The sequence below is a fragment of the Phascolarctos cinereus genome, unplaced genomic scaffold (assembly GCF_003287225.1).
Source record: "Phascolarctos cinereus isolate Bilbo 61053 unplaced genomic scaffold, phaCin_HiC Scaffold_5;HRSCAF=322, whole genome shotgun sequence".
Taxonomy (NCBI): Eukaryota; Metazoa; Chordata; class Mammalia; order Diprotodontia; family Phascolarctidae; genus Phascolarctos; species Phascolarctos cinereus.
The window spans coordinates 376,775,176-376,801,643 of NW_027555958.1; the positions used below are offsets into that span (position 1 = coordinate 376,775,176).

The window sequence follows — 26,468 nt, forward strand, 5'->3', positions numbered from 1 at the left end:
TAGTGCCTTCTCGGTTAATTATTTCCTATTTGTCCGGTATATAGCTTGCCTTGTATAAACCTGTTTGTAAATTGTTTTCCTCATGACACTGTAAGCCCCTTGAGGGCAGGGACTGTTTTTAGCCTCTTTTCTTATCTCCAGCACTTACCACAGTTCCGTCACATAGTAAGTGCTTACTTGGTAAGCAAAGCATAAGTAAAGTGCTTGTTTATTAATACTGTATGTGCTTACTGACTGACTTAATCTTAGTGCCTTCCCCCTTCAGTTATCTATTTATCCACTTTATGGGGCAGCTAGGTCAAGCCGTGAGAGTAACGGGCTTGACATCTTCCTGAATTCAAATCCAGCTTCAGACACTAGCTGCGGCCCGGGGCAAGTCATTTAACACCGTGTGCCTCAGTTTCCTCATCTGTAAAATGAGCTGGAGGAAATGGCAAACCATTCTAGTATTCTTGCGGAGAAAACCCCAACGGGGTCAGCAAAAGGACACAAGACTTGACCGAAAGACAAATTCATCCTGTCCGAAACTTGCTTTGCATATACTTGTTTGTACATACATTATTTTGGAAGCCCCTTGAGGGCAAGAGGCTGTCTTTTGCCTCTTTTCGTATCCCCAGTGCCAACCACATCGCCAGGCATATAGTAGGTGCTTAATAAATGTTTACTGACTCTTAATTCCAGTACCTTCCCTCGGAACTATTTATTTATTCTTTTTGTAGCTTGCTTTGTATATACTTGTATGCACGTTGTCTACCCCATTAAACGGTAAGTCCTTGGAGGGTGGGGTCTGTCTTCGGCTTCTTGTTGCATCTTCAGCGCTTAGCTCGGGGCCTTGCACATGTAGATGCTTAATAAATGCTCACATCCCAGGAACCGGGACAAGGACAAGGGGCCGCTGGAGTGGCAGGGGAAGCCCGGCCAGGGATACCTCCCTGGGGTACTCCCCGGAGGGGGCCCTGGAAAATCCCTCCCCGGGCACGGCCGGGTCGGGGCGCTCGGGGGCGCACGTCGCGGAGGGTGGCCATAGCCCCCGCACCACCCGCTTCCGGCCCCGGCCTCTAGCGGGGTGTTTGTGGCGGCGGCCCCTGCACGCTCTCCTCCGCCAGCGACCGCTCCTCCCCTCCGCCCGCCCCGCCCCCGGAAGTGACGTCGACAGATACAGAGGCCGGGAGGGGTCGGCCTGGGCTGGAGGGTGGCAGCGCTGAGGAGAGCCGCGGAGGCCGCGGGGCCGAGGCTAGGAACGCTCCGAGCGCGCGCCCGCGCCCCCGCCCCCGCCCCCGCCCATCCGCCCGCTGGCCGGTCGGTGAGGGCGGCTATCGGCCCGACTGCCCGGCTCTGCAGCCCAGGCTGTGCGTGCGTGTGCGTGCCTGCGGACGAGGGACGGGGACGGGGACGGGGCGGGAGGAGCCGCGGCGGGAGATGCGGGCGACTGCGGACGCCCGGCGGGCTCGGCTCGGCCGCCGCCGCCTCCGCGGCCGTAGCGCCCGTGGGCTGCCCGCGTGAGCAGACGGCGGCGGGCGGCGGCCGCCGCGTCTGAGCCGCAGCTCGGCGGCGTCTGAGGGAGAGGAGGATCTGAGGGAGACCCCCGCGCCCTCGGTGAGTGAGCCTCGCCCGTCTCCCCAGCCTTTCCTCCTTGGCGCCCCGGCCCGGCGCGGCTCTCGTGGCCGCCGCCCACGCCGCGCGCAGGAAGCGAGCGCCCCTTCCCCCCGCTGCTTGGGGGTGGGGCCGGCGGGGGCGGGAGTGGGGTGGGCGCGCCCCGGCCGCCTATCCCCGCGAGCTCTCTGCTGTCACCTCCAATCTCACGCCACCCACAGCCCGCTCCGGTCCTCGCGAGCGGGATCCGCATTCCCCCCCCATGTCCCCGCCCACGACTGCGGGGATGTTCGGAGGTGCATCCTCGGCATGGTCCCTAGGGACCAGCCCGCTTCGGCGGAGGACGGGCGGACCGGGGCGCCGCAAGCCGCATCCCAACCCCACCCCCCAACAAAAGCATCATTGTCTGGGCCGGGAGGAAGGGAGCGAGTTTGATTTTATTTGGTGGCAGGAAGTCGGAAAATGAAAGTACAGTCACTGATTACTTACAAAGGCCTGGGAGGTTGTAGCTCTTCTCAGGACTTTGATCTCCTCTGGGGCGCTCGGTCATCAGCCTTGCTTCCTCTCCCTGAGCTGGCTATAAAGTTTCATTCTTTTTCAGACTACCCTTGAAGAATTTCACTTTCTACACAGTTGTACAAAGTTAGCAGTAGCAGTTAGAAGGGGACTCGTCAGAAGCATGTTTTTCTCCTTGCCTTTATGCCCCAGTAGGCTGCTCCAGGTGTCAGGGATGCCAAAGTGAAACGAGATCCTCCCCGTCCCTGCCCTCAAGAAACTAGGGACAAGATAATACTACAGGTTGTATTATGATGAGTTCATAGGAGGGATTCAGAGAGGTAAGAGAAGTGTAAAAAGGAAGCAGTCACTGATAGGTGGAAGGACTCATAGCAGTGATGTACCTGATCTGGACCATGAAACAGGGAGGAAGAAGGCCTGTTTGTTGTCTGACATAGCCGAAAGAGATACTGCTGCTTTTTTTTATACTCTTGGCTTTTATTTTGTAGTTCAGCTGTGTCTGACCTTTCCTGACTCCATTTGGGGTTTTCTTGGCAAAGAAAATGATATTTTATCCATTTCAGTAAGATCAGTAGGGTAGTATTTGCTAAAAAAAAAAAAAGGCACACAAACTCACTATCGCACCTTTAGGTTGCTAGGTCATGCCCTTTTTTATGGTTTGATCTTGTAGGAAGAATAATTTTACTTTTAGAAAAAGTATCCTGGTTCAAATCCCAAGCTCCCATATTTCCTTGATGTGTGACTCTGAGCTAGTCATGGAATTTTGTTAAGTCTCACTTTCCTTTCTCTGTCACAATCATCAGGCAGCTTGGCATAGTGGAAATCGAGTGGTGACCTGAGTCTGGAGATCTGGGGCAAATCACTTAACCTCTCAGCCCCAGGCAAAATTTAAGACTAAATTAGAGAGGAGGTGCCTGTTTGCATTGGTAGTGGAGGTAACCTCTCTTGGAGCTCCTTACACTTATGAAATTACAAGTCCCTCAAAAAAAATCCTAGTACAAATACTTATCTAACAGAATGATGAAGTGAGGAAAATACATCATAAACTTTAGTGTACTATAACTTATTTGTTTCTCTAGTGTTATCTTTATTAAAATGCTTGATGAGTTTTGATTTTCAATCTTAGTCTTCCACCCTTCTTGTATTTCAGTTTTGTTTCAGAAGTGCTTAAGTGGAAATCAGTTACATTGTTAATAAAGTATGATTATCTTTTCCATTGCTATTATTTGTAATACTTTGCTATATATTCCCAGTGCTATTTGAGTACACTCTTAAGAGATTAGGTTTCTTAGTATTTTAATGATAATTCAGTACCAATTTTGGTCCATTTAATGAACTGAGATTATTTTATTTTAGTTAATAATTGAAGTTTTTTAAAGCCTAGTGTTTTGTTTTTTAAAAAACAGTTATGCTCTGTGTCACTATAGCAACTGAACCAGTCTGTATTGTAAACATATTTTAGGGTGGAAAAGGTCTCACTTAATTAGAGACTTCCTTTTCATAATAAGAAAGTATTAACATTGTACTTTGATATAGAAATTATCCTTTATTTCAAAGTTAAGAAATCATGCTCTGATACATATTTTCTCAAATTCTCAAAGCTTTGAGATGTTCACTGCAGACTCAGTTGCAACATATTCAGCATCCCACTTGTATTAATAGCAACTAATTTTGAGAAAAGATCATTATATTTCTCCTTTAGTCTTTGTGCTAAAGAAAACACAAGTGTTCCCTCTTTCAAGCTGTATTTGAAGAAATCTTGAAATAAAAATATAGTGTATTCTCCTTTTTGAGCCACAGTGACAAGAATAAGATCATCTTTGCTTTTTTTTTAATTTAAATTTTCTTAATATAACTCTAGAGGATCATAAGATAATAGTTTTAGAGCTGAAAGGAACCATAGGCCAACTCATTCACCCTCATTATTTTACAGATGAGGAAACTGAGAAACTGAAGGTTAAATGATTTGTCCAAGGTTATATAAATAGGAAGATCAAGGTGGGTTTTGAACAGAGGTCTACTGACTCCAAAGCCAATAGTTATCTTTTCTTCTATACCATGTTGCCTCTTGGGTGAGGTTGTCTTGGCAGCTGCCCCTTCTGCTTAATACCTTATATATATGTTTTGTATTTGTATGTATACTTATGTGTATGTGAATATAAGTTCCTTGAGGACAGAGAATGATAATTTTGGCTTTATATCAGGGCCTGGCACATAGCAGACCCTTAATAAATGCTTACTTATTGAGTATAATGTGTTAAAAACAAGTTGTTTCATTAAAAAGATATTACTGAAATCTGTTTATACCATACTTTCAGGAAATAGTATTTAAGAGTTGGACACAAGGAATAAGTAGCCAACTAAATTTGGGTAAGATGTCAACGCAAGAATAGGGTGATATCCTAATTGAATGGGATAGTACCAGTCAAATAATTCATTTCAGTGTGGCAGTGTTCTTCTCATTCTCAACATCTCCAATTCCAAATGCAATAAATGTATTTCAAGTCAGTCAGCGCCCAGAGAGAATGTTGTTCTGTAATATGGCTTCTGCATTTGATATACTGACTCAGTATTATTTTAGTGATGTTAAAATCACTAATTGATGACCAAATATAAATTATGCCTGTAGCTTAATTTCTCATCATCTTTTAAGTAATAATGCACTAACATTTAGATAATGATTTAAAATTTACAAAATATTTACTACACATCTTATGAGGTAGTATAGGTATTATACCATTTTACTGGTAAGGAAACTGAAATTTGGAGAAATGTAAGTGATTTGTTCACGGTCACATAGCTAGTAAATACTAGAGTTGGGACTCAAAACCCAGATCTTCTGACTCAAAATCTGGTATTCTTTTTAAAATCTTATTTTATTGATCATATTTGTTTTTACAATATCTTCATTGCCTCGATACATCCCTTTTCTTGCCCCTGTCCAGCAAGCCACACCCCCTCACTCGAACCCCCCTCCACCTCATTCTTTTCTGTGACACTATTTCACCTGCCATCTTGAGAATATCTTTCATCTTGGAAACTACTCTTTGTCAATCCACCATTTGTGTGCTAGAATGTGAAGAAGATCATGCTTTTATTTTTGTAAATGTAGGTGAGTCATGATAAATTGAAGGTGCAAAAGCTTTAACTCCACGAATCATTCTTTCATTAAACATGTGCAGAACATTGGGGGAGATACAGAAATAAATGAGATGGAATCCCTAATTTCAAGGAGTTTATAATCTAGTAGGAATGGTAGAAGGTACATAAAAACTAGTGTAGAACAGACTATAATTTCATTAAAAAGGTGATAATAATAAGTTGTCATTTATATAATGCCTTAAGATTTGCAAGATTTATATAATGCTTTTAAGATTATCTCATTTGATCCTCACAGCAACCTTGTGAGGTAGGGACTATTATCCCTGTTTTACAGATGAAGAAAACTAAGCCTGAAAGAATTTAAGTGAGTTATCCAAGGTCCCACAGCTAATATGTATCTGAGGTAAGAATATTTGAGCCTCAATTCTCTCACAGGATGAGGGATTGAAGTACATGATCTCTTCAGTTTCTTTCTAGCCCTAAAATTATATGATTTTATAAAAGGGTGCTATTTGGGTTCATAGAAATGGAGAACAGTTCTGTCTTGGTAGGAAATCAGGGAAGACCTCTCTGGAAGAGGATATTTGGATTTGGGCTTTCTAGTATAAGTAGAATTTGAGCAGCTGCTGATGAATCTTAATGTGTAGAGTTCCAGATACAGGGAGAAGTGAGCAAAAGTGGAAAAGTGTGAGACGCTTTGGGAGAATGATGAATAGTCCAGTTTGTCGGGAAAGTTAGATTGGAGCTATGATGAACACAGATCCCCTACTTTTCATCCCCTTCCCCCTTAATCGGCTGTAGCATTCTCATCATACTGATGAGTATGTGGAAATTGGGTTCTTCAGTTAAGTATTTATTGGGGAGAATGTTACAGCAATTTTAACAGGCCTTGCCTGGCAAATATTTGTTTAAATGGAAGCCTTGTGTATCCCTGAACGCATAATATCCTGAATAACTATGGTGTATCATTAGAAGTATGGCCAAAAAGAATATGAATCTAGTAATTATAACATTCTAACTCATAAAGAATATGCCTCTGACTTGGGACTGTTCCAAAGACACAAAGCTCTAGTAACACACATTAATTGACTGAAGTGTAAACACCAGAATGGAATTGATTTCTAAACATAGTTATTTAGCGTTATGGTAGCATGTTGTAATCTTTCACAGGTCACTGTTAGTGTCAGTATTAATTATCCTGAGTTTTCCAAATGTATAAAATACTTGGTTGTCTAAAAAAAACTTGGTACTTAGCTTTTCTGTTGACCTTGTATGTAATTTAGAAATAACTTTCCCTTTTCTGGGCTGTAGTATCCCTTCTCTGTATAACTGGACTAGTAGGACTTCTGTAGGAACACCTTCAACAAACTTAATGAATGTTTTGATACATTGTGAATTAATTGTGGAACATTAGCACTTCGAATTCTTCAGAAGGAAAGTATAGCAGGCTGTCCATCAGTTGGGGAATGACTGAAGACATTTATGGTATTTAAACGTTGTGGACGACTGTTGTGTTGTAAGAAATGATAAGGCAGTTTCAGAGAATTCTGGAAGAATTGTATGAACTCTTGCAGAGAGAAGGGAGTTGAAACAGAAGAATATTTTATACTATTGCAACAGCATTGTATAAAAGAACAGTTTTGAAAGACTTAAAGAACTCTGATCATTGCATTGATCAGCCATGATCCCAGATTTCCAGTGATGGAGAATGCTACCCACATCCTGACAGGTGATGGACTGAATACATAGAAAGGGACACATTTTTGGACGTAGGCATTAAAGGAGTTTTTGTTCCACTATTGTTTATTTGTTACAAGAAGTTTGTTTTTGTTTGTTTATTTGTTTTTTGGTGAGGAAGAAATTGGAGGGAGGAAAAGAAAGAAATGCTTGAAAATTCAAAACATAAAATTTAACTTTTTTAAAAAAAGAGAACAAAATAGAGTAATTCAAGAATGTTAACCTTCTTTCCCTAATCTTTGCCTCTTTTTGCAGCACCTTACAAGGTGCCTTGCACACAGTGGATGATCAATATTTTTTAAATTTTACTTTAATCATAACTCAGAGACCCTAACAAACTTAATGAATGACTTGAAACATTAAACTTCCATACTTCAGGATAGTGTTAAGTGGTAATTGATAGACTTTGTTTTTTATTTATGTTTACACATGTTGATGTTAACTTGTTCAGGTTTCACTTCTAGATGGTGAAGGTAAGGGTATTTCATGCTAACTTATTTTTATAACCTTTTCTAGTTATTGGCTTCCTGGGAATGTATATTAAGCCTGGGTTTCTTCTATAAAAAACAAGATCTTTCTAGCAGACAGTTTTGAAGTTTTATGGTATGAATAACATCATGGGAGAATTTCCAAGTTGCTTCACCATCCAGAGAAAGGGGTTGTCATCACAGTGAGATCATAAAACTTGAGGTTTTGAAGTTTTTCTTCTTTTAAAAGGTTCAGACGATCAAGTAAAGGCCTTTTCATATTTAAATTATGATCTTTGTGGAGCATTGTAGAATGATGATTGACTTTGTGAAATAAAACTAAGGAATATGATGTTTGAGTCACCATTGCTGCCTGTTGGTCCATAAATGACAGCTGTGACACTTGAGGGGGAAGGAGGTTAAAGGGGGGGAGTGTCATTGACAGTTATTTTTCTCAGGACAAGGCAGTGCATTTAACAAATGCTTAGACTAGGATCTCTCAAAAGGCTATGGCGGTGAGGTTTTAGGCTAGAATTCATAGCAAAAGCCTTTTTCAATTGGCAACCATTATTCTGACTCCTACAATTTGTAGAAATAACATAATTTTTCTTTCCCTGTTGTCTGTTGGAAAGGCAAAGAGCATTTTCTGACGTCATCATGTGTCTCATCTATCTTTTTTTCCAGCTCACTGCTATGGACAGTGCTATTACACTGTGGCAGTTCCTCCTTCAGCTCCTTCAGGAGCCTCAGAACAAACATATGATCTGCTGGACCTCTAATGATGGGGAGTTCAAACTTTTGCAGGCAGAGGAGGTGGCTCGACTCTGGGGAATCCGCAAGAACAAACCTAGCATGAATTATGACAAGCTGAGCAGAGCACTTAGATACTACTACGTAAAGGTAATTGAAATCCTCATTCTTGTTTGCTTGAACAGTCTCAGTGAAGGACTGTTTCTTTAATATGTTAGGTTTCCTTTAAATAAGTTGATGTAGAGCCTTTGTAGTTTTAAATTTAGGATTGAGGGTCCATATGTTGCAGCTGTATTTCTGTAGACTTTTACTTCGTGTTTCCCTTCCCTGCCCTCCCCCCCTCCCCCCATACTGTTACTGGTTGTGGCAGTGTTTAAAAGAACAAAGCAAATGTAGGATTAGAATACAACAGATTTGGGCTCTTGTAGCTAGATTGTTTTTTCCCATTTTTATAACTTGATTTTTTTAGTATGCAATGTTTATATCTGCATTTGACTTTTCCTTTAGTTCTTTAATCCATAGCTCATGGAATCAGTACATTAATAAATGGCTATCAATGACATTATAGAGTTACTTTTTTGTTAAAATATACTTATTTTATTTATATTTACTTAAAATACATTCTGATGACACTGAGATAAAGTAGATCAAAAGAATAGTTCAGCAAATGTTTACTAAGTATCTGCTTTGTGTTAAGCAATGACCTTTATTTCATTAACCTCAAAGCAAGTGGTTTGCCCTTTTGCTCCTTCTATGTAATTTTACTAGATAAGAAATTACTTGGGTCTCTCTGAGGTAAGTGGGAGCCTTAACAGGAGTTTAATGTTTTGATTATAATGCCTTGTTTTTACTTTCTCAGGATAGGTGTAGTTTACATCTATAGAATTTTAAGATCTGAGATCTACAATTTTTTTTGTGAGGCAGTTGGGGTTAAGTGACTTGCCCAGGGTCACACGGCTAGTAAGTGTCAAGTGTCTGAGGCCAGATTTGAACTCAGGTCCTCCTGACTCCAAGGCCAGAGCTTTTATCCACTGCACCATCCAGGTGCCTCAAGATCTACAATTTTTGACTTATGATTTGCATGGTTGTGAATATTAAAATATTCCAGCCTTTATGCAGAATGTCAGTGGTATTATTATATAATAATTCAGATGTTTGTAAGTTTTTCCCTGTCTTGCATTTTGAAGTGTCTTAACTTCTCTACTGGGGAATCTCATATGTCTAAGAAGTATTTTGACAACTTGTCCTAAGAGGAATAGCAACTAAATTAATGAGGGGGGTATAAGAATGTGCTTATTTTATCTATCTACAGAATATCATCAAAAAAGTGAATGGTCAGAAGTTTGTGTACAAGTTTGTCTCTTACCCAGAGATTTTGAACATGGATCCAGTGGCTGTGGGGAGGATTGAGGGAGACTGTGAAACTTCAGGCTTCAATGAAGTCATCACCAATTCAAAAGATTTGGAGAATGGAGGGAAAGAGAAGCCACCTCAGCCATGTGCCAAGGCCTCTAGCCGCAATGACTATATACACTCTGGCCTCTACTCTTCATTTACTCTCAACTCTTTGAACTCCTCCAATGTAAAGCTTTTCAAGTCTATAAAAATTGAGAATCCAGCTGAGAAACTGGCAGAAAAAAAATCTCCCCAGGAACCAACACCTTCAGTCATCAAATTTGTGACAACACCCTCCAAAAAGTCATCAATTGCTCCTATTCCTCCTACCATTTCAGCTGGCCCAACTATTTCTACAGCTTCAGAAGAAACCCTCCAAGCCTTGGAGACTTTAGTTCCTCAAAAAATGTCTTCTCCAGAAACGCCACCTTCCATACCCTATATTATGACCACTTTTACCACTACACCTCCTGTTTCTTCCATATCTCCCTCTTTGCAGGATCCTTCCAGATCACCTTCACCACCCTTGAGTCCTAATGCAGACCTAGATATTGACACAGACATTGACTCAGTGACTTCTCAGTCTGTGGGCCTCTCTCAGAACTTTTCATTGGAGCCCAAAGACCAGGAGTTAGCACTGCTAGAGAAAGAGAGCACAAATCATTCATCAAGGTCCAAGAAACCCAAAGGGCTAGAGCTGGCACCTACTCTGGTGATCACAGGCAGTGATCCAAGCCCACTGGGAATATTGAGTCCCTCTCTCCCTACGGCTTCTCTCACCCCTGCACTTTTTTCACAGGTAGCTCTTCCCTTCTTTTAATGTCAGGATTGTTTGCTTTTACATAACTTAAAAAAAATTCAGCCATAATTTAAGCTCTCAATCTGCTACTGCCTTCTTTTTTGTCTTTCAGTTACTGAAAAGGTTAAGGATGACCCTTTGAGTCATACTTTACATTTAAATCAACTTCATCTCCTTTCTTTTTACTTAGTTAGGCTACACAACTCCTCACAAAAGTTTTGGTATAAAAAGAATGTCAGATGTTGTAAGCAACCTCTTTGGGTCCCCTCCCCAAGTACATATGGGTGTCTTTTTTTTTTTTGTCATATCAAATTGGATGTTGGCAAAGACCAAGAACACTGATTGTATTTTCTAACACTGAGGCTTTTTTGTAGTTAAGTTTCAGTATCAGAAAATAGGTACTGAGAACTCTTAAAAATTACCAGTATGATGCTGTGTAACAGGTTTGCACAGTTATGTTAGATATTTGTTAACTTGCTCATCCCACGTAACATTTTTTATAGGTGAATTACTCCCATGTTAGTTTCAGGCTTTCTTTTCATTAAGGAGAAAATATCCCTATATGAATGAGTCTTACCTTCTGTTCTTTTTCACTTGGAAAAAAGAACCAGTGGATCAGAATCCGTTTTCTTACTTGGGGAAACCCCTGGAAAGAAAGAGAAAGAAGTTATTGTTGCCTTTATTTTTCTTGGGCTGTTTAAAGTGGTGATCGGGTTTTTGCCTTTTGCGTATTTTTCGGATTTGGAGAAAGTTTTTGCTTTAGGCTATTGTGTATGTGACACTATCTGGGATGTCAGTGATTTGATTTGGTAAATATTTCTGTCTTGTGTATTACAGACTCCTATCTTATTGACGCCAAGTCCTTTGCTCTCCAGTATCCACTTTTGGAGCACTCTCAGTCCTGTTGCTCCTTTAAGTCCAGCCAGACTGCAAGGTGCTAACACCCTTTTCCAGGTAAATTATATACTGCATTTCATCATTTTCAGATTTTATATATGGGGCAAGTCTAAATTGAGAAACAGGGCAAGAACACAGTGTCCAATTGTTCACTCTGTAGCTTGTAATTAATACATATGTTTCTGAATCCCGACTCTTGTTTGGAACTCTATTGTTAGTCTCATAAAATAACAGAAAACCAGCATCTGTGATAAATATCCACCTCATAGCTAGATTTCTTTTGTTGTTGTTGTTTCATATTATATGAATTTGAGTTAGAGCTGCAGTTGTTAAATATTTAAATAGTTGATAATTCTCCTTAAATCTTTCCCACCATTTTAAACTTTGAAAAGACTCTTTTTTTTAGGTGAACGTAGCTAATTGTCCTCTAACAGATTGAATGTAGTAAATATCCTGTCAGTTGAGAAATCAACAAGCCCTTGAGGTCTTTAGCCTTTATTCTATTAAAAAAAAAAAGTAGGTTTTGCTTTCTATAGTTTCCCTGAAAGAATAGATGTTAAATATATTAATTCACTGATCTAGAAGTATGCCAATTAATAATGATTCAGGAATTGGTTGTCCATTTTAAGGACTGTCCAGTCTCTTCTTTCTTTTTATCATTTAACTGCTTATTTATTCTCTCAGTGAGTAGATGGGATAAAGAAAAGGAAATAGAATTCATACACTTGTCCCAAAAGTCTTGGTGTAGTTTTGACCTTTTTAAAAAAAAAAAAAGCTTTTTGACTGCACTGAGACTTTTGGGACACCCAGTATATCACTTTAAGGTTTGTGAAGTGCTTTAAGATAGCTTATCTCCTTTAGTCATCACAACAACACTGTGAGGTGGGTGCTTTATTATACCTATTTTTCCAGATGTGGAAACTGAGACAGATGGGTTAAATGACTTGGTCACATAATATCTGAGGCAGGATTTGAACCCTGTCTTCATGTCTCCACATCCAGTTCTCCAGCCGCCTAGCTGCTTCCCTTAAGTTAGTAAATGACCCTTAAATTATTGACTCAAATTAAATTTCCTAGAGATTTTCTGTATTCTGTTTATCCATATTTCCTTGCCCTTTATTAGCAGAGATAACTGAGAGTTTATAGAATGGTCTGCAAAGCAAGACTGCTTGGGAGGTTTTGTTCCAGGAACCATAAATACACTGAAGCCTTCTTTTGTCACTTTCTTCAGGATCTGTGACATGAAAACTAGGCAGAACTTCCTTATAACGAAGTCTTTTTGGTACCTCAGTAACTAAACCCCCTTAGATGGATTCCATTATTGGCATTTTACTAAATTCCACTCTATAGCGAAACGTATTTTAGGAAATTTCCATTGTGTTTTTTAAATGGTATCTAAAAGGGAGATGGAAAAGAGGCAATGACAATAACAGTGTTGGATTTGATTTATCAGCTGGTTTCCTACTTTGTAACAGTAACATATTTTTGTTAAGAAAATAAACTTACATAGAGGGAGACTGTAGGTTGTATTGTTTGCCCAAGCCTGGCTTATATAAAAGCTTGGTGTAGCCTACAGTATAGCAGGCTGTTGTTTTTCCATAGATATACACATCTGTCTCCCTAGCTCTGTTTTTCCTTCTTTAAGAGAGAATGTTTTTGGAGTATGGCCTAAAATTGGACCAGTTTTTGTGTTCTCAGTTTCTATTATGGGACAGTGGGTTAAAGGATATTGACATTTGAATTTTATGAAAGAAACTCCATTTTGTAAATAAAGTTTCTGTAGTCCAGGCATGTGTTCTGATGATAAACAGTGATGACTGCCTTTGGCAAGAAATTGGTCCTATTAGCCACTGCATGAGCTGTTGTGCCTCAGGGAGTTCAGTAGACAGAAAATGGAAGTTGAAATTGAATAATAAGATTATAATGTGTTTTATTTTCTTTCTCAGTTTCCTTCTGTCCTGAACAGTCATGGGTCATTTACTCTGTCTAGCCTGGATGGACCATCCACACCTGGCCCCTTTTCTCCAGATCTGCAAAAAACATAGCACATGCACTTGTGAAAAGAGAACTAAGAAGCAAAGAAGAAAAAAACATTCAGCATGATCATACTTAAAACGAGCAGTTTGTAATTACACAATGCTGATAATGGATTGTTGTGATTTTTGCCGTTCCCATTTAAAATGCCTTTTCAGAGTTTTCTTTGATAGGACTCAAGTTGGGACTATGTATGGAAACGCCTTAATTGGAGTCTAGACTCCACCTGTCCCTTTTGCCTCTCCTTTTCTTTATCCTCCCTCTTCATTTTGGGTAAAAGGAGTTTTTTGCAAAATACAGAGATGGAATAGTGTTTTGATATGAGCAAATGAGAACAAAAATAATATTTTGGCTACTGGGACCTGTTGTCAGGAAAGAGATTCATACTTGGAATAAGTTATTTCAAGAAACCATCAGATGGATGAAACTGGCCACACCTTGAGATTCTTGGTGTTCTTTCTCACACTGTGAAGAATACACTGTCAGTTATAACTGATAAATGGCCATGGACAAAGAAGTATTCCTCTTTCATACAGAGTGAGGTGTTAATAGCACTGTTGAGGAGACAAACAGTTTTGCAGTGAATTGTAGTATATGCAAGCAACCCAGAAAGAGGCATCTAGTTTGCATTTCTTCAGGGTGAATCTCTCAGTTACCATGAGCCATGTGCGATATTGTCTGAACCTGTCAACAGAGCATGGGGTCCCATTTTTCTCCTTTACACTGAGGGAGACTCTTTAAACCTGAAGTGATGGGCACTGATTTATAAGACAGTGCTTGGAAGACTCTTTGAGAAGATGGGACTCTGCATCCAGCATAGAAACATTGTCTATACCGCACTCTGGGTGGTATAGTTGTACACCCACTGAATACAGTACTGTGGATGAGGAATAGGCTGTTGTGAGGATGATGCTGCATTATTGAAAACTTAGGACATGTTTAGTTAAGACGCCTAATGAGCAAGCTGAAAGAACATTTGTGGCTTTTTCAGTCAAAAAGATACCCAAAGTACAGGACCCGTTTCTGTTCATAGTTACTCAGGTTCTGCTATGCATTGTTTTCTTATTTCCTTTTAAAATTTGAAGTTGTGATAGTTTTGAAGATGTGAGAGAAAGGTGAAAAGTGAAGTCCTCAAAATCAGCATTGAGGTAAAGAAGCACTTATTTTGTAGGAATATTTTTATCTTAATGGGTGGGGCATTTACTTGAGAATACCCATGCTTTGGTTTGGGGTTGTTCAGGTAATGAGAAATGCAGGCTTTCATCTCAGAGTCACTGAACTTGCTTTAATTCGCCAAACATCAGCCATGTGGTAGAAATCATTCCCTGTCCATGTGAGGTGAATGTAGCTTTTCCTAATTCAAGAAACTGGACTGAGGCCAGCATCATAGTTGGGTACTGCGTTGATATTTTTGGCCTGGAAGTCTAGATTCAGATAATCTCCCCAGGTTGAATTTCCCTTTGTGCTAGAGATAGCATAAGATTGTATCACACTGACTAAATAGGATGAGGGAGAACTCATATGCTTACTGCTTGTGCTGGGGATAAAGAAACGAAGGATTCCAGATGACAATACATCAACTCAGCACCTTCCAGCTGCACAAAATTCACTTTAAATTTGTTTTTATACTGTATAGAGATTCTTATGTATGAGACTTTAATTAGAAGAAAGTAGCTGGCTACATAATTTTGGTATAGATTGTATTCATAATAACTTGTGTAATCAGAGGTCTCAAGATTTTATAACATTACTTGCTCACCCACTTTTGGTGTGGAATGGTGTCTTTCTGTCCTAAAATAGTCTCTTTCTCAGCCTAGTAGATCAATTTTAATACATAGCTTGATTGACTGAGAGTGGAGGAAAAGGATATATTCAGGGAACTGCCTTCATATATTTTGAAATTTCGGAGGTATGTTGCTGGCTCATTTGTGGAGCATTAGCATAAGAAACCCATCCATTCCTGAGATGTGCAATAGCAGTGCTGAAAGGTAGCGGTAGGTAGTGACCAGGAACTGTCATTTGGATTATTTAGTTTGTACATCTCTTTGAAAATTAAACCTCCAATAGCACTTTCTGAGCTAGTGTCATTAGTATGCTTACTATTTTGTACTTTGTAATAAGTAGATGCTAGGGGTTCAAGTTACCTGGGAGTTTTAAAATTGTTAAGCACTAAGGAAAAATTTATTTTCATGAGGAATAAAGCCATTGGATTGTTTTCCAAGATCACATCTTTGGTCTCTGTGCATTTCCTGTCTTTAAGGATAGGGATGTCAGGGAACTAGATGGCACTGTTAAAGGCAGCTTAATGGAAACCAGTTTTATCTGGTTTCCCTTAAATATATCTGTCCCTGCAACCTTAGAGAGGTATGTAGCCATAACTGGTTGATTGTGATTTGCTTTCTTTTCATGAGATCATCCTTATTTGAGGGAAGGTGGTGAGTCTTTTATCATTGAGAAGCTTTCTGTTCTTTTTAAAAATGAAACATTGCCAACTGTAACGCATCTGAACAAGGCTGGCATGATCATCTTTTTCCTAACCTACCTCCTTTAGGCAAAAACTCAGTATCAGAATCTTTGGAAAATTTTAGAGATATTTATCAGAAAGGTAGCATCCCATTTAGGAACAATAGTCATTGAGAAGGCTGATACAGATGTGTAATAGTTACATCTGATTATCCATCATGTTACTGGGATGAATGCTATTAGGCAACAATAGCCTAAGTGAAAGAAGGGAAGCTAGTTGAATTGGGTAGTAGGAGCTCTGCTGTATGACTGACTTTCTTCTCTTTTCTTTGCCATCTGACCCATATTACCTTGCAACAACTTTCACAATCATTTCTCAAAGTATTATTCCTCATTAAAGATATTATGCTGCCTTATATTCAAAATCAAATCATAATCTGTTGCTAATAATCTTTATTCTTTAAAGTGGTGTGTTGCAGTGATTTGGGATTGGTACATATATGTTATAATAAGATAAAAACTTCCACTAATTCATTTTGCATCATCTTGGAATTGCAAAGGACAAGGTCACGGTCATTTTGCTTGTTCTCCATCATTCTAGTAAAACTGTATCCAAACCATGTAAAATATATGTTCAACACATTTTTAAAGCTCTTCAGGGAAAGAGATTTGACAAGTTTGTTACGTATTTTTAGCAGTCTGTATACTGTAAAGCATTCCTTTGGCACCATCTAAGGCTAGGACCCTAGTCTCCTGATGCCACGTCCAGAGTTCTTTGCTTCCTAGGATAATCTGGTTCTGAGGGAGGGAGATACTGTAATATTTGCTTTTTCTAGTTCCATGGAGAGAGCTTTGAATCTCTAGGACTGTTGGTTTAGCACTTTCACAGGTGATACCTAGTCAAACCCAGGAAGTTTTCCTTATGTTCTGGAAGAAAAAGTTAAGTTCAGAAATACATGTAGGAAATATTAGGGAATTGACTTAAGCTTAACTGGAAAAGCCCTTTAAGGGCCTAGACCTATATATGCTATTGTTTCAGACAGCGAGAATTGAGAGCTCACTGGAGACTCTACTTACTAGTTATTTCCAGATTACCAGTAAGACTTACAAAGAAAAACAGAACCTAGAATTCCAGAACTTTAACTCTCGGGAATAGCGTCACTTCATTTATGTGTACACCCCGTATTGAATGATGATGTGTTGTCCAACAACATTGCTTCTTGCTAATACTGAAGTACTGGTTTCCTGATGCTGTGTTCTGATGATAAGCTGTTTGTGCAGTCAGTTTAATCACACTCATAGACATTCATGCAGTATTGTTTTAATGTATTACTTCCAAGTTCAGCCTTGAAAAAAATCATGTATTTTTTTATGATACAGATTATTCTTGTATTAGGTTTTTCCTTTTATGCAAACGTCTCCATAACAGATTTAGAATTTTGTACATGAGTGTGCCATTAACTTCTATGAAACTCAGCATTCTCTTTAAAAAGTTGCCAAATAAAAAAGGCCAAATGAATTGGGTAAAATATAAGTTGGCAATTGAGAGTTTGTGTTCCCAATAGTTCCCCCTCCATGTGACTATAATTTTCATTTTACTGCCATAAATTGTTTTTAGCCTTTATGTAATCATTTTACTACAAATTTCAGGATTATGTAAAATTATTTTACTGTATACTTATGTGGCCTATTTTCATCCTTCATTGGAAGGTTTTGTTTGGACATAAGGGAACATTTTTAGGTTCTAAAGGGATGTTTTTAGGGATGGATTTATGCTATTTATCACTCAGTTCCAATCTGATTTGTTTCCATTTTTCCTTTTGCCCTTTGTTGTGATAAATTAGGTTTTGAAATACAGAATTCTGCTTTCTGAAGTGCCATTTTTATGATGTATCTAGAACTTTATGTATAAAACAAATTGATGGGAGTGGCAGGGTCTTCATCCCTATTAGATGAAATCTAAAGCCCAAGATGAATTTTAAGACCTGTAGAAAAGCAGGAAGGATGCTGGTAGAGAGTCTTCTGGCTAGGAGTATAACAATGTCATTTCTCGAAGAGACTTGCATAGGGTAGTGTGATGGAGTTAATTTTCCCATCCATAATAGCTTTAAATGAAGTAGAGATTAACTTTCATTTTTCTCCAGTCAGAGAACTGGTTGGACAATAGGCTCTTTAAAAAAAGCATCTTGTTACATATGCTTGCTTGGTTTTGTGTCCAAGATAGGTTGTGTGGGTGGTTGTTTTTCAAATGTTGCTTGTACTTCCTAAAACAAAGTACCCTACTCTGCCTCTTAGGTTATCAGAAGAACCACCACTGAAGCTTTTGCACCTTGAAATCTAGAATTCTTGCGGGTGGGCCTAGTAACTAGCAAGGAAAAGGGACGGTTTTGACTTGATTTTAGATACTGGGTATAGCCTCTTGGTAAGAAAATCTTGTTTTGATTTGCAAACTGAGCACATCTGAGGTGCCAATGTAGAATAAATATTCCCCTGAGAGCCACCATTTTTTTCCCAGAGCCACCTTTCTGAAAAAATATTTTAATGAATAGATCAACAATCTGCCAGAAAATTGTTATAGCTGGGGTGTTGACATTTATACCTACCATTTTGAAAGTAATTTGTGAGAGAGGGAATATTGGTTTTAACTTAGGTATCTTACAAAGAATAGAAAATTCAAATTTCTGTTAAAATGTTTAGTGAAACCTTTAATTAGAATATTCATGGGAAAGTGATTAAACATTAAATAACAGTAACTCTGGTCTCTTAGGTATAATATACATCTGACAGTTTTGTCAGTTTTAAAATTTTATTTTTTAATATTTAATCGAGAGACTGGAACATTTCCTTCCAAGTCATTCTGGCATATTGGCTAAATGTGTGTGTGTGTATGTGTATATATATATATGTATAAAAAAATCTATTTTTCAGAGGGATATATATGTATTATTCATCCTTTAGACTAGGATAGTTCCTAGGCTATATATTTTATACTAGAACTAAAATTTTGCTGCACTTTGCAGTTTCACATCACTTTTTAAAGTTTAATGCCTTGCACATTTCAATTTCTTATTTTAAAAAATATCAGTAAATACAAAGTCATAAGCCTTAATGTGGACTATTGCTTGCCAACTTAAAAAAGCCCAGTGCTATTATGACATGTAATTTTGAAAAATTATCTTATATTCTGGTCTGTTTTATTGGTATAAGATTGGGCAAACAGGATTTTTAAACAATAGTCTTCATTTACTTTTGCTTCTCTGTTGAGACTCTGTTCATCAGGTTGCTTGCAGCATAATTATAGGGGTTTATACTGAAATTACTATTCTTAAAATAGAGAAATGTGACCATGGATTGAATGACTAGAAGTTGGCCTTTGTTGCCTGATTTAACCCTTTGAACAGTGCATTGTCAGTGGAAGGAGAAATGCCAGAGTAGAGAGAATACCTTGGGATGAGTGCTGTTCTCAGCCTTCCTTACCTTGATCAGTCAGGTAATGGGGCTCTAGGAGGGTTCTGTTAGGGCAGATTTAGGACCTTTTGGATTGAGGATGACCTAAAGCTGGCCCAGAGCTTTGGCAAACTAAATAACCTGATATGATTGGACTACAGTGGTAGGATGCTATTTGCTTGCTGATGCGAATCTATTTGTCATGTTGTCGTGCACCATTATTAGCACTATTTTCATAACTGGAAGCACTTAATTTTTTGTTTGTTTTAATTTTTAATTTTTCAACTGAAGGCTTTAGAGGATCAGGGAGTGGAGGTTATTACTATTTTATAATTTCTGGAATTTATACTGTTTGGGAGGGGGGCAAATGGATTCACAAAATTGATTATTCTACTAGGCTTTTTGAGGTGTATTTTGGCTAGAATGTTTTTAAATATACAAGCTTTTAAAATTGTGCTATATAGAATGTGATTTTTATGTTTTGCTATTAATGGATTACACAAAATTTTGTAATGTGTCAGATTTCAGGTTTCTTCTCTGTGTAACCATTGTTACTTATTGTTCATTGTGGTGTGGAGGGAAATTATGTCCCTTCTAAAAACATTTCATATATTTTTGTTTATTGGTGCAGTGTTACCAGATGGCCTTATGTACATTACATTCATTGCTTTTGTGATACAGTAGCATATTTTATGTACCCCCCCGTACAGTATTAGTGAATCTATCTGTGAGGTGCATTTCTAAGAGATAGCAAATAAATCGATATAGTTACTTCTTGATTATTCAAAAGCAATTTATTCAGTTTATTATTAGTATAAATCCTACATCCAGCCTACAACTGTTTCTTTTCCTTCTGCCTTTAGACAATTTCACTTATTGTGGCTAGGGGAAATTAAACAGATAAACTCATAAGTTAATTTTGATACCTGTTGGCTTAAGAATTTGGTATGAGGAGATTGATACTATTCACTAAAATGAGGCTTTAAAATTTCTTATTTCTGTATTTTAGCTTTTCAGCTCTTGTCTCTTATTCTGACAGATAATCAGGAGTTGGCTCAGAAAATAAGGCTGTCTAGAGATTTACTTTGTGAAGAACAAACTAGTAAATTCTCCATGGTCCTTGTTTTGTTGGGTCAGCTAAAGAGCACTTTTGTGTCTATGAACAGTATATGTATACAAGAGACAGCTGGGAGTGAGTAGTTAATGGGGAATAATTTTAATATTAGTTCTTTAGAAATTCCATTGGTTGAGCTATTCTAGTGTTGGTAATATGTGTGATTATATCTTTGATGTAACTAAGAGCTTAACATTAACTGAGGCTAAACAGATTTGCACTCTTGGATTTCATTCACCCAGTCCATGGAGTGGATTTTTTAAAAAGCATATCTACCTGTGAGAGTTTTACTCTGTAAACACTGACAGGTTTTACATCAGAGAAAATGCATAATTTCAGAAATAGGTCTTAGTTTGGGACATGTGGTAATGAAAAATTGTTAGAGTGCTTTCTTTATACTTAAATCAACTTAACTGGGAACAGTTGCTTCTTTGTAATTTTTTTCCTTGTTCATTTTATTGAAATTGTATCTAATATCTAGTATCTACTTCCATTGTAAAGAAGTAATGCTTGTGTTGCTAGTGTATAATGCAAGTACGTATGTAGTAAAAACAAAACAAAACAGAAAGCTAGATAACTATTGAAATGTTGATTAATCCCTGGTCTTTATTAATCCCAGTACAATTTACATTAGACAGACCTTCAGAGTGTTACAACATGAAAAAGGTTGGAAAGTGCAAAAAATATTAGTGCTGATGGTGCCACTAGAGAGAAACTGCCATGTCTTCTAGCTGAGCAATACTAATGCACTGTGGGGAAGTAATAAAGGGATGATCTTCAAGGTTGATCAGGAGTATTGGGCAGCTAGAATCCAGAATTTTTATGTTTAAACATAGCAAAGAGACCTTATCACAAGGATTAGATCAGTGAGGAAAAGGTTTATGTTTGCACTTTGAGGGCTTTAAAGCATGCTGCTTTTAAAAGAAAAAAATATTGTTGATAACCAGAGCATCTCTGACTCTTATGAGAGGGCTGCCCTGAATAATCAGGTGATTTTAAAAAAAAATTGAGTAAGTTTTTGTGCTCGCATGCGTGCGCGTGCAGACACACACACACACACACACACACACATTGCTGTAGTGGCAATGTGTACCTTTTTTAAAAAAAATTAAAGTTTTAGAAAACTATTTTATGTAAGAACTGACGGAGGGATTTGCTTTGTATAATGCGAACTGGCTTTAAAAAGCATTGTAGCGAATTTATTCAAGTCAGAAATCATGCATATATGTTAATAGTTATATGTGCAACCAGACATGCAAAACAATTGTATTTTTTTAATAAATATTTTTAACAAAATCCTTTCCTGTATGAATTATTTCTTTATCTTCTATTATTCATTCGGGCCAAGAATCAAAGTCTAGCTTGCTAATTTATAGTTTAAAATTTCTACCCTCTTCCCTTGCCCATTCCTAAACCTGTGGTACTGTTCTCCGTGATCTTTCAGAGGTGATGCCTGTGACTATCATAGGGTTCAAACTCATGCTGATATCCTCCTGTCCCCTGGCTTTAACACCAGGTATACCTAAAATATTAGGGCATTCTCCTCAACATTCCCTGCATGTTTTTTCCTTGAATCATGGCTTCCAAAAGGAGCAGTTCCTTGTATCATTCTCCAGAGGCCCTGAAATGGACTAATTCCACTATCTCCTGGTTGTACTGGTGAAGACTTATTTGAGAGACAAGTGATCTGGGCTTTGGCTGCTGTCGTGATCAAATCCCGTGGTTTCCTACCAGTCAACAAGTACTGAAGAAACACTATATACTTGGCACTGGGGATACAAGTTAAAAAGGATGAAAAAAATCTCTCACGTTTTAATCCTCTTGTCCATAGTTTTTCAAGGGGTCAGTCAAAAGATGAGGAACATGAACTTGATCGGGGCTGATGTTGGAGGCAGACTTCATCCCAGCAGGCTTATTCTTCTCAATGATTCAGCCCCAGCAAACCCATTTTTACTAGGTAACTTCTTATATAGAATTCATAGGAAAATGTATTTGGTATGAGTGAGGCACAGGAATGTTCATGGATCATAGATTTGAAGCTAGAGGACCTTTAGAGGTCATCTAATCCAACTCAATTTATAGAGGAGGGAGACTAAGGCATAGCAAGATTAAATGGTTTGTCCGAAATCCACAGGTACCAAGTAATGAGTAATAAATGGGAGAGCCAGGATTTAAACTTACTTCCTTGGAATTCCAAATCCAGCATTTTTTTTCTCCTCATCTCCAAATGGACCTTTTGCAATAAACCATGGTCTATGGGAAGATGTTATGATAGATAACAAATAGTAACTTCCCATACACCAAAGCTAATGAGAGCCCTTAGGAATACAGAGAGTATCAGGATGGAGTTGGTTAGGAAAATCCTTACTTCTGCAATATTTCTGGCATCTGCTCCGTCCTTTTCACTAGATATCCTTTCTGATCTTGCTTTAATTCTTAACTTACTAAACAGGGTCATTTTCTAAGGTATATCTATCTGACCTTGCTAAAAGACCTTTAGTTTTGCTAAATATCATTGCTTATTGAATAAAAATCATACTCCTTAATCTAGCATTCAAGGTGTTCTATAATTTGGCTCCAAACTACTTTTTCAACCTTATTTCATTCTACTCCCCTTACCCTATATTCCAGTCAAATTAGACTACTCGACTTTTCATGGTCTCAACCCACCTCCTCCTACTCTTGCTTCATGCTTTAGGTAGGCAGTGCTCCATGATGAAAATGATTTCTTCCCATATAACTACCTTTTTAAATATTTTTCTTAAAAGCCTCTTCAAATGCCACTTTCTCCATGAAGTCTTTCCTGATCCCCCCAGATATGTTATCCAGTTATCTCTCATACTACTCTAGACTTTTCCTGTACACTCATTATACTATAACTTGTAACCTTCCTACAAAATTGGAAATTCCTTGAGGAAAGGATTTGTGTCTTCATTCATCTTTTAAACCCCAGCACGGTGCCTTGCATCTAGTTGGTACTTAATAAATGTCATTCGGGTCTTTCCATTAGACGTTGGATGTGAATTGGACGTCTTAAAATTTTTAAGTAGACTTGAGGGGAGGAGAGTGATCAGTATCACAAAAAATATTTGTAGCAGTAATTAGAAAAACAAATAATGAGTTGCATAGTGTATGTGAGTATATGAAAGCTCTACTCCATGTTTTTTCTTATTAAAACCTAAGTGGGATTTTTTGATGTCCATTCAGATTTTTTTGTTCTAGTCCCTATAGGCAGTCATAGCTGTAATTTTCTAATTGAGGAAACATCATCTCTTCTATGTACTCACTGAAATAGAAACCAAGGCTTGGAGCAGGCGGTATCTGAAGTTATTGAGCTTATACAGAACTTGGATGATCTACTTTAGGGAAAGTGGAATTAATTGATCACACCATCATTTCAAAGATGGCAAAGCAAAAGAATAGGATGTAGTCAATATTTCTTTGGGGTGATTTAGTAGCTTATATTAGTGTAGCACTTTACTGTTTAACAGCCAATTTAGTTCAACAAATGTTAGTCCAACTTGTCTCTGCCGCATCTGGTGGCAGCAAACATTGGTAACCTAAAATAACACTCCTATTGGACTAAACTAGATACGTGGTCATCCCTAGCAATTACAATGTTAAGACAGTGAAAGATGATGGTGAATCATCATACTTTTAATATATCTAGTGTTTGAAGGGAGACCAAGTGAAACGGCCTTTGAAAGGATGAGAAAATAATGGCAATTCCATGACATTAAAGTGAACTGGGGTGATACTAATTGTTTTCATTTATGCTATTGGGTCTTAAGAGGACGTAAGAGGTCATCTAGCCCAGTGGTGTCGAACTTAAATAGAAACAGGGACCATTGAACTGTGCATAAGGATCCTTGAAGGCTGTGTATTGACTTAGTTGTAAAATGTAGTATTATCTATGTTTTATTGTATTTTTGTCTTTTATTAAGTATTTCCCAATTACATTTTATTTTGGTTCAGGCCGCATTTAGGAGTGCTGTGGGCTGCATAAGGCCCATATGACGCCTTTGATATAGCCCTACTTATTTTGTAGATGAGTAGATAGGCTTTACGGAGGAGTGAGTTAATGGGAGGGCTGGGATTAGAACCCCATTTCCTTGGTTCCCAACCTGGTGCTTTTTCTGCCACTCCACACTTAGAGGAATGTAGAACTAGAAGGCACCTTAGAGATGATGTAGGTAAGAAAACAGATCCAGAGAGACAATCTTCTATGCTCTTTTGGTGATCTCATCATCGACCATGGGTTCAAGTATCATCTGTATGCAGATAGCTTCCAAATCTATATATCCACTCCCATCTCTCTCCTGTGATCTCCACTCTGGTCTCATCAACTGCCTGCTAGACATTCTATCTGGATGGACCATAGGTATTTCCAATTTGGTGTGTCTGAAACAAAATTTGTCAACAACTATCCCCTCCCTCCAATTAAAAGGGAAAAAAAAGCCCTCACTCCTCAAAACTTGTTGGTTTCTGTCATGAGCAGCACCACCCTTCCAGTTACCTAGGGTGACAGTGCCTGGTGCATAGGAGGCTTTTAATAAATACTTTTTGATTGATTTGCAATCTTAGAGGCACCCTCAATTCTACTTTTCCCTCCTTCTCTCTCTCAACAGTTGCCAAGTTCTGATGATTCCACTGCCACAACATCTCTTCTTTCTGTCACCTTTCCTACATTCACACAGCTACCACTCTTTTAACCATCTCTCAATTTTACTGTTGCAGTTATCCTCATTTGCCTCAGTGCCCCAATCTCTCCCCTCTCTAGTCTGTCCTCCATACAGCTGCCAAATTGAAATCTCCAAAGTGCAGGTCTGACCATATCACTCCCTTCCTCAAGAAGGTTCAGTGGCTCCCTATTCCTTCTAGGATAAAAGACAAATTATTCTGTCTGGTATTTAAAACCTTTCATAATCTGGTTCCAACCCATCTTTCCAGATTGACTGCATATTACTTTCCCTCATGCACAACCAAACCAGTCTCCTTGCTATCCCCTGTATGTGGCAGTCTGTCTAACACTTACATGCCGTCATAGAGGCTGTCCTTTATGCCAGAAACTTGCTCCCACCTCACTTTGCCCTTTAGAATCCATGGTTTCTTTCAAAGCTTAGCTCAGCAGTTTGGAACTATGCCTAAAGGGTTATGAAACCATGCATACCTTTTGACCTAGGAATAACACTACTAGGTCTGTATCCCAAAAGAGATAATAAAAAAAAAAACAAAAATGAAAAGGACCTATATGTATAAAAATATTTATAGCAGCTCTTTTCTGGTGGCAAAGAATTGCAAATTGAAGGGATACCCATCAATTGGGGAATGGCTAAAGAAGTTGTGGCATGTGATTATGATAGAATACTATTGTACTATAAGAAATGATGGGCAGGATGCTCTCAGGAAGATCTGAAAAGGCTTACATGCAAATGTACTATGTATAAAGTAACAGCAATATTGTAGTATGATCAGCTGTGAATGACTTAGCCATTCTCAGTAATACAATGATCCAAGACAACTTATGATGAAAAATTCTGTCCATCCCCAGAGAAAGAACTGATGGTGTCTGAATATAGATTGAAGCATACTTTTTAACTTTCTTTTTCTTGAGATTTTTTTTTTGGGTCTGTGTTTTCTTTCACAAGATGACTAATATGGAACTATTTTGCATGACTACACGTGTATAAACTATGTTGAATTGCTTGTCTTCTCAATGGTAGGGAGGGAGGAAGGGAGAGAATTTGTAATTCAGAGTTTTAAAAATAAATGTTAGAAGTTGTTTTTGCATGCAACTGGGGAAAAATAAAATACTAAATGAATTAAAAACAAAAACAAAACCCCAAAGCTTAGCTCAGGTTCCATCTCTTATAGAAAGCTTTTCCAGAGTGCTCTAAATTACTTTGTATATATCTTTATTTAGTTTTTCCCATAATAATAATAAGGTCTTTGAGCCCAGGGACTGTTGCTTTTTTCTTTGTATGCCTGGGACCTGGCACATAAATGAGCTGCTTAATAAACTCTTATTGAATTGAATTGAAAATGACTTGCCCAAAGTCATAAAGATAGTTAAGTGGCAAAGGCAGAATTTAAATCCAGGTCTTATGATTCTCTAAATTCAAAACTCTCTAGGATTCTGCAAATCCTTCTAGTG

The 26,468-nt window shown here is 38.3% G+C and overlaps 1 protein-coding gene across 1 annotated transcript; it reads left to right on the forward strand.

Annotated features, from left to right (window-relative positions):
• The first annotated feature begins 1,257 nt into the window (after positions 1–1,257).
• ELK4 (ETS transcription factor ELK4) lies at positions 1,258–21,610 on the forward strand. Its single transcript, XM_021002912.2, has 5 exons — positions 1,258–1,596; positions 8,100–8,315; positions 9,478–10,359; positions 11,197–11,313; positions 13,203–21,610. Exons 2-5 carry the CDS (start codon positions 8,109–8,111, stop codon positions 13,299–13,301), a joined length of 1,305 nt encoding a protein of 434 aa, XP_020858571.1. The 5' UTR covers positions 1,258–1,596; positions 8,100–8,108; the 3' UTR covers positions 13,302–21,610.
• Positions 21,611–26,468: the final 4,858 nt, after the last annotated feature.

What these genes read in the sequence shown, in the direction of transcription:
- ELK4 (XM_021002912.2), top strand. Translation starts at nt 8,109, where the DNA reads ATGGACAGTGCTATTACACTGTGGCAGTTCCTCCTTCAGCTCCTTCAG. An exon ending in CCCCTGCACTTTTTTCACAG is followed by an intron (nt 10,360 to 11,196) that starts GTAGCTCTTCCC and finishes TGTGTATTACAG; the next exon opens with ACTCCTATCTTATTGACGCC. An exon ending in GTGCTAACACCCTTTTCCAG is followed by an intron (nt 11,314 to 13,202) that starts GTAAATTATATA and finishes TTTCTTTCTCAG; the next exon opens with TTTCCTTCTGTCCTGAACAG.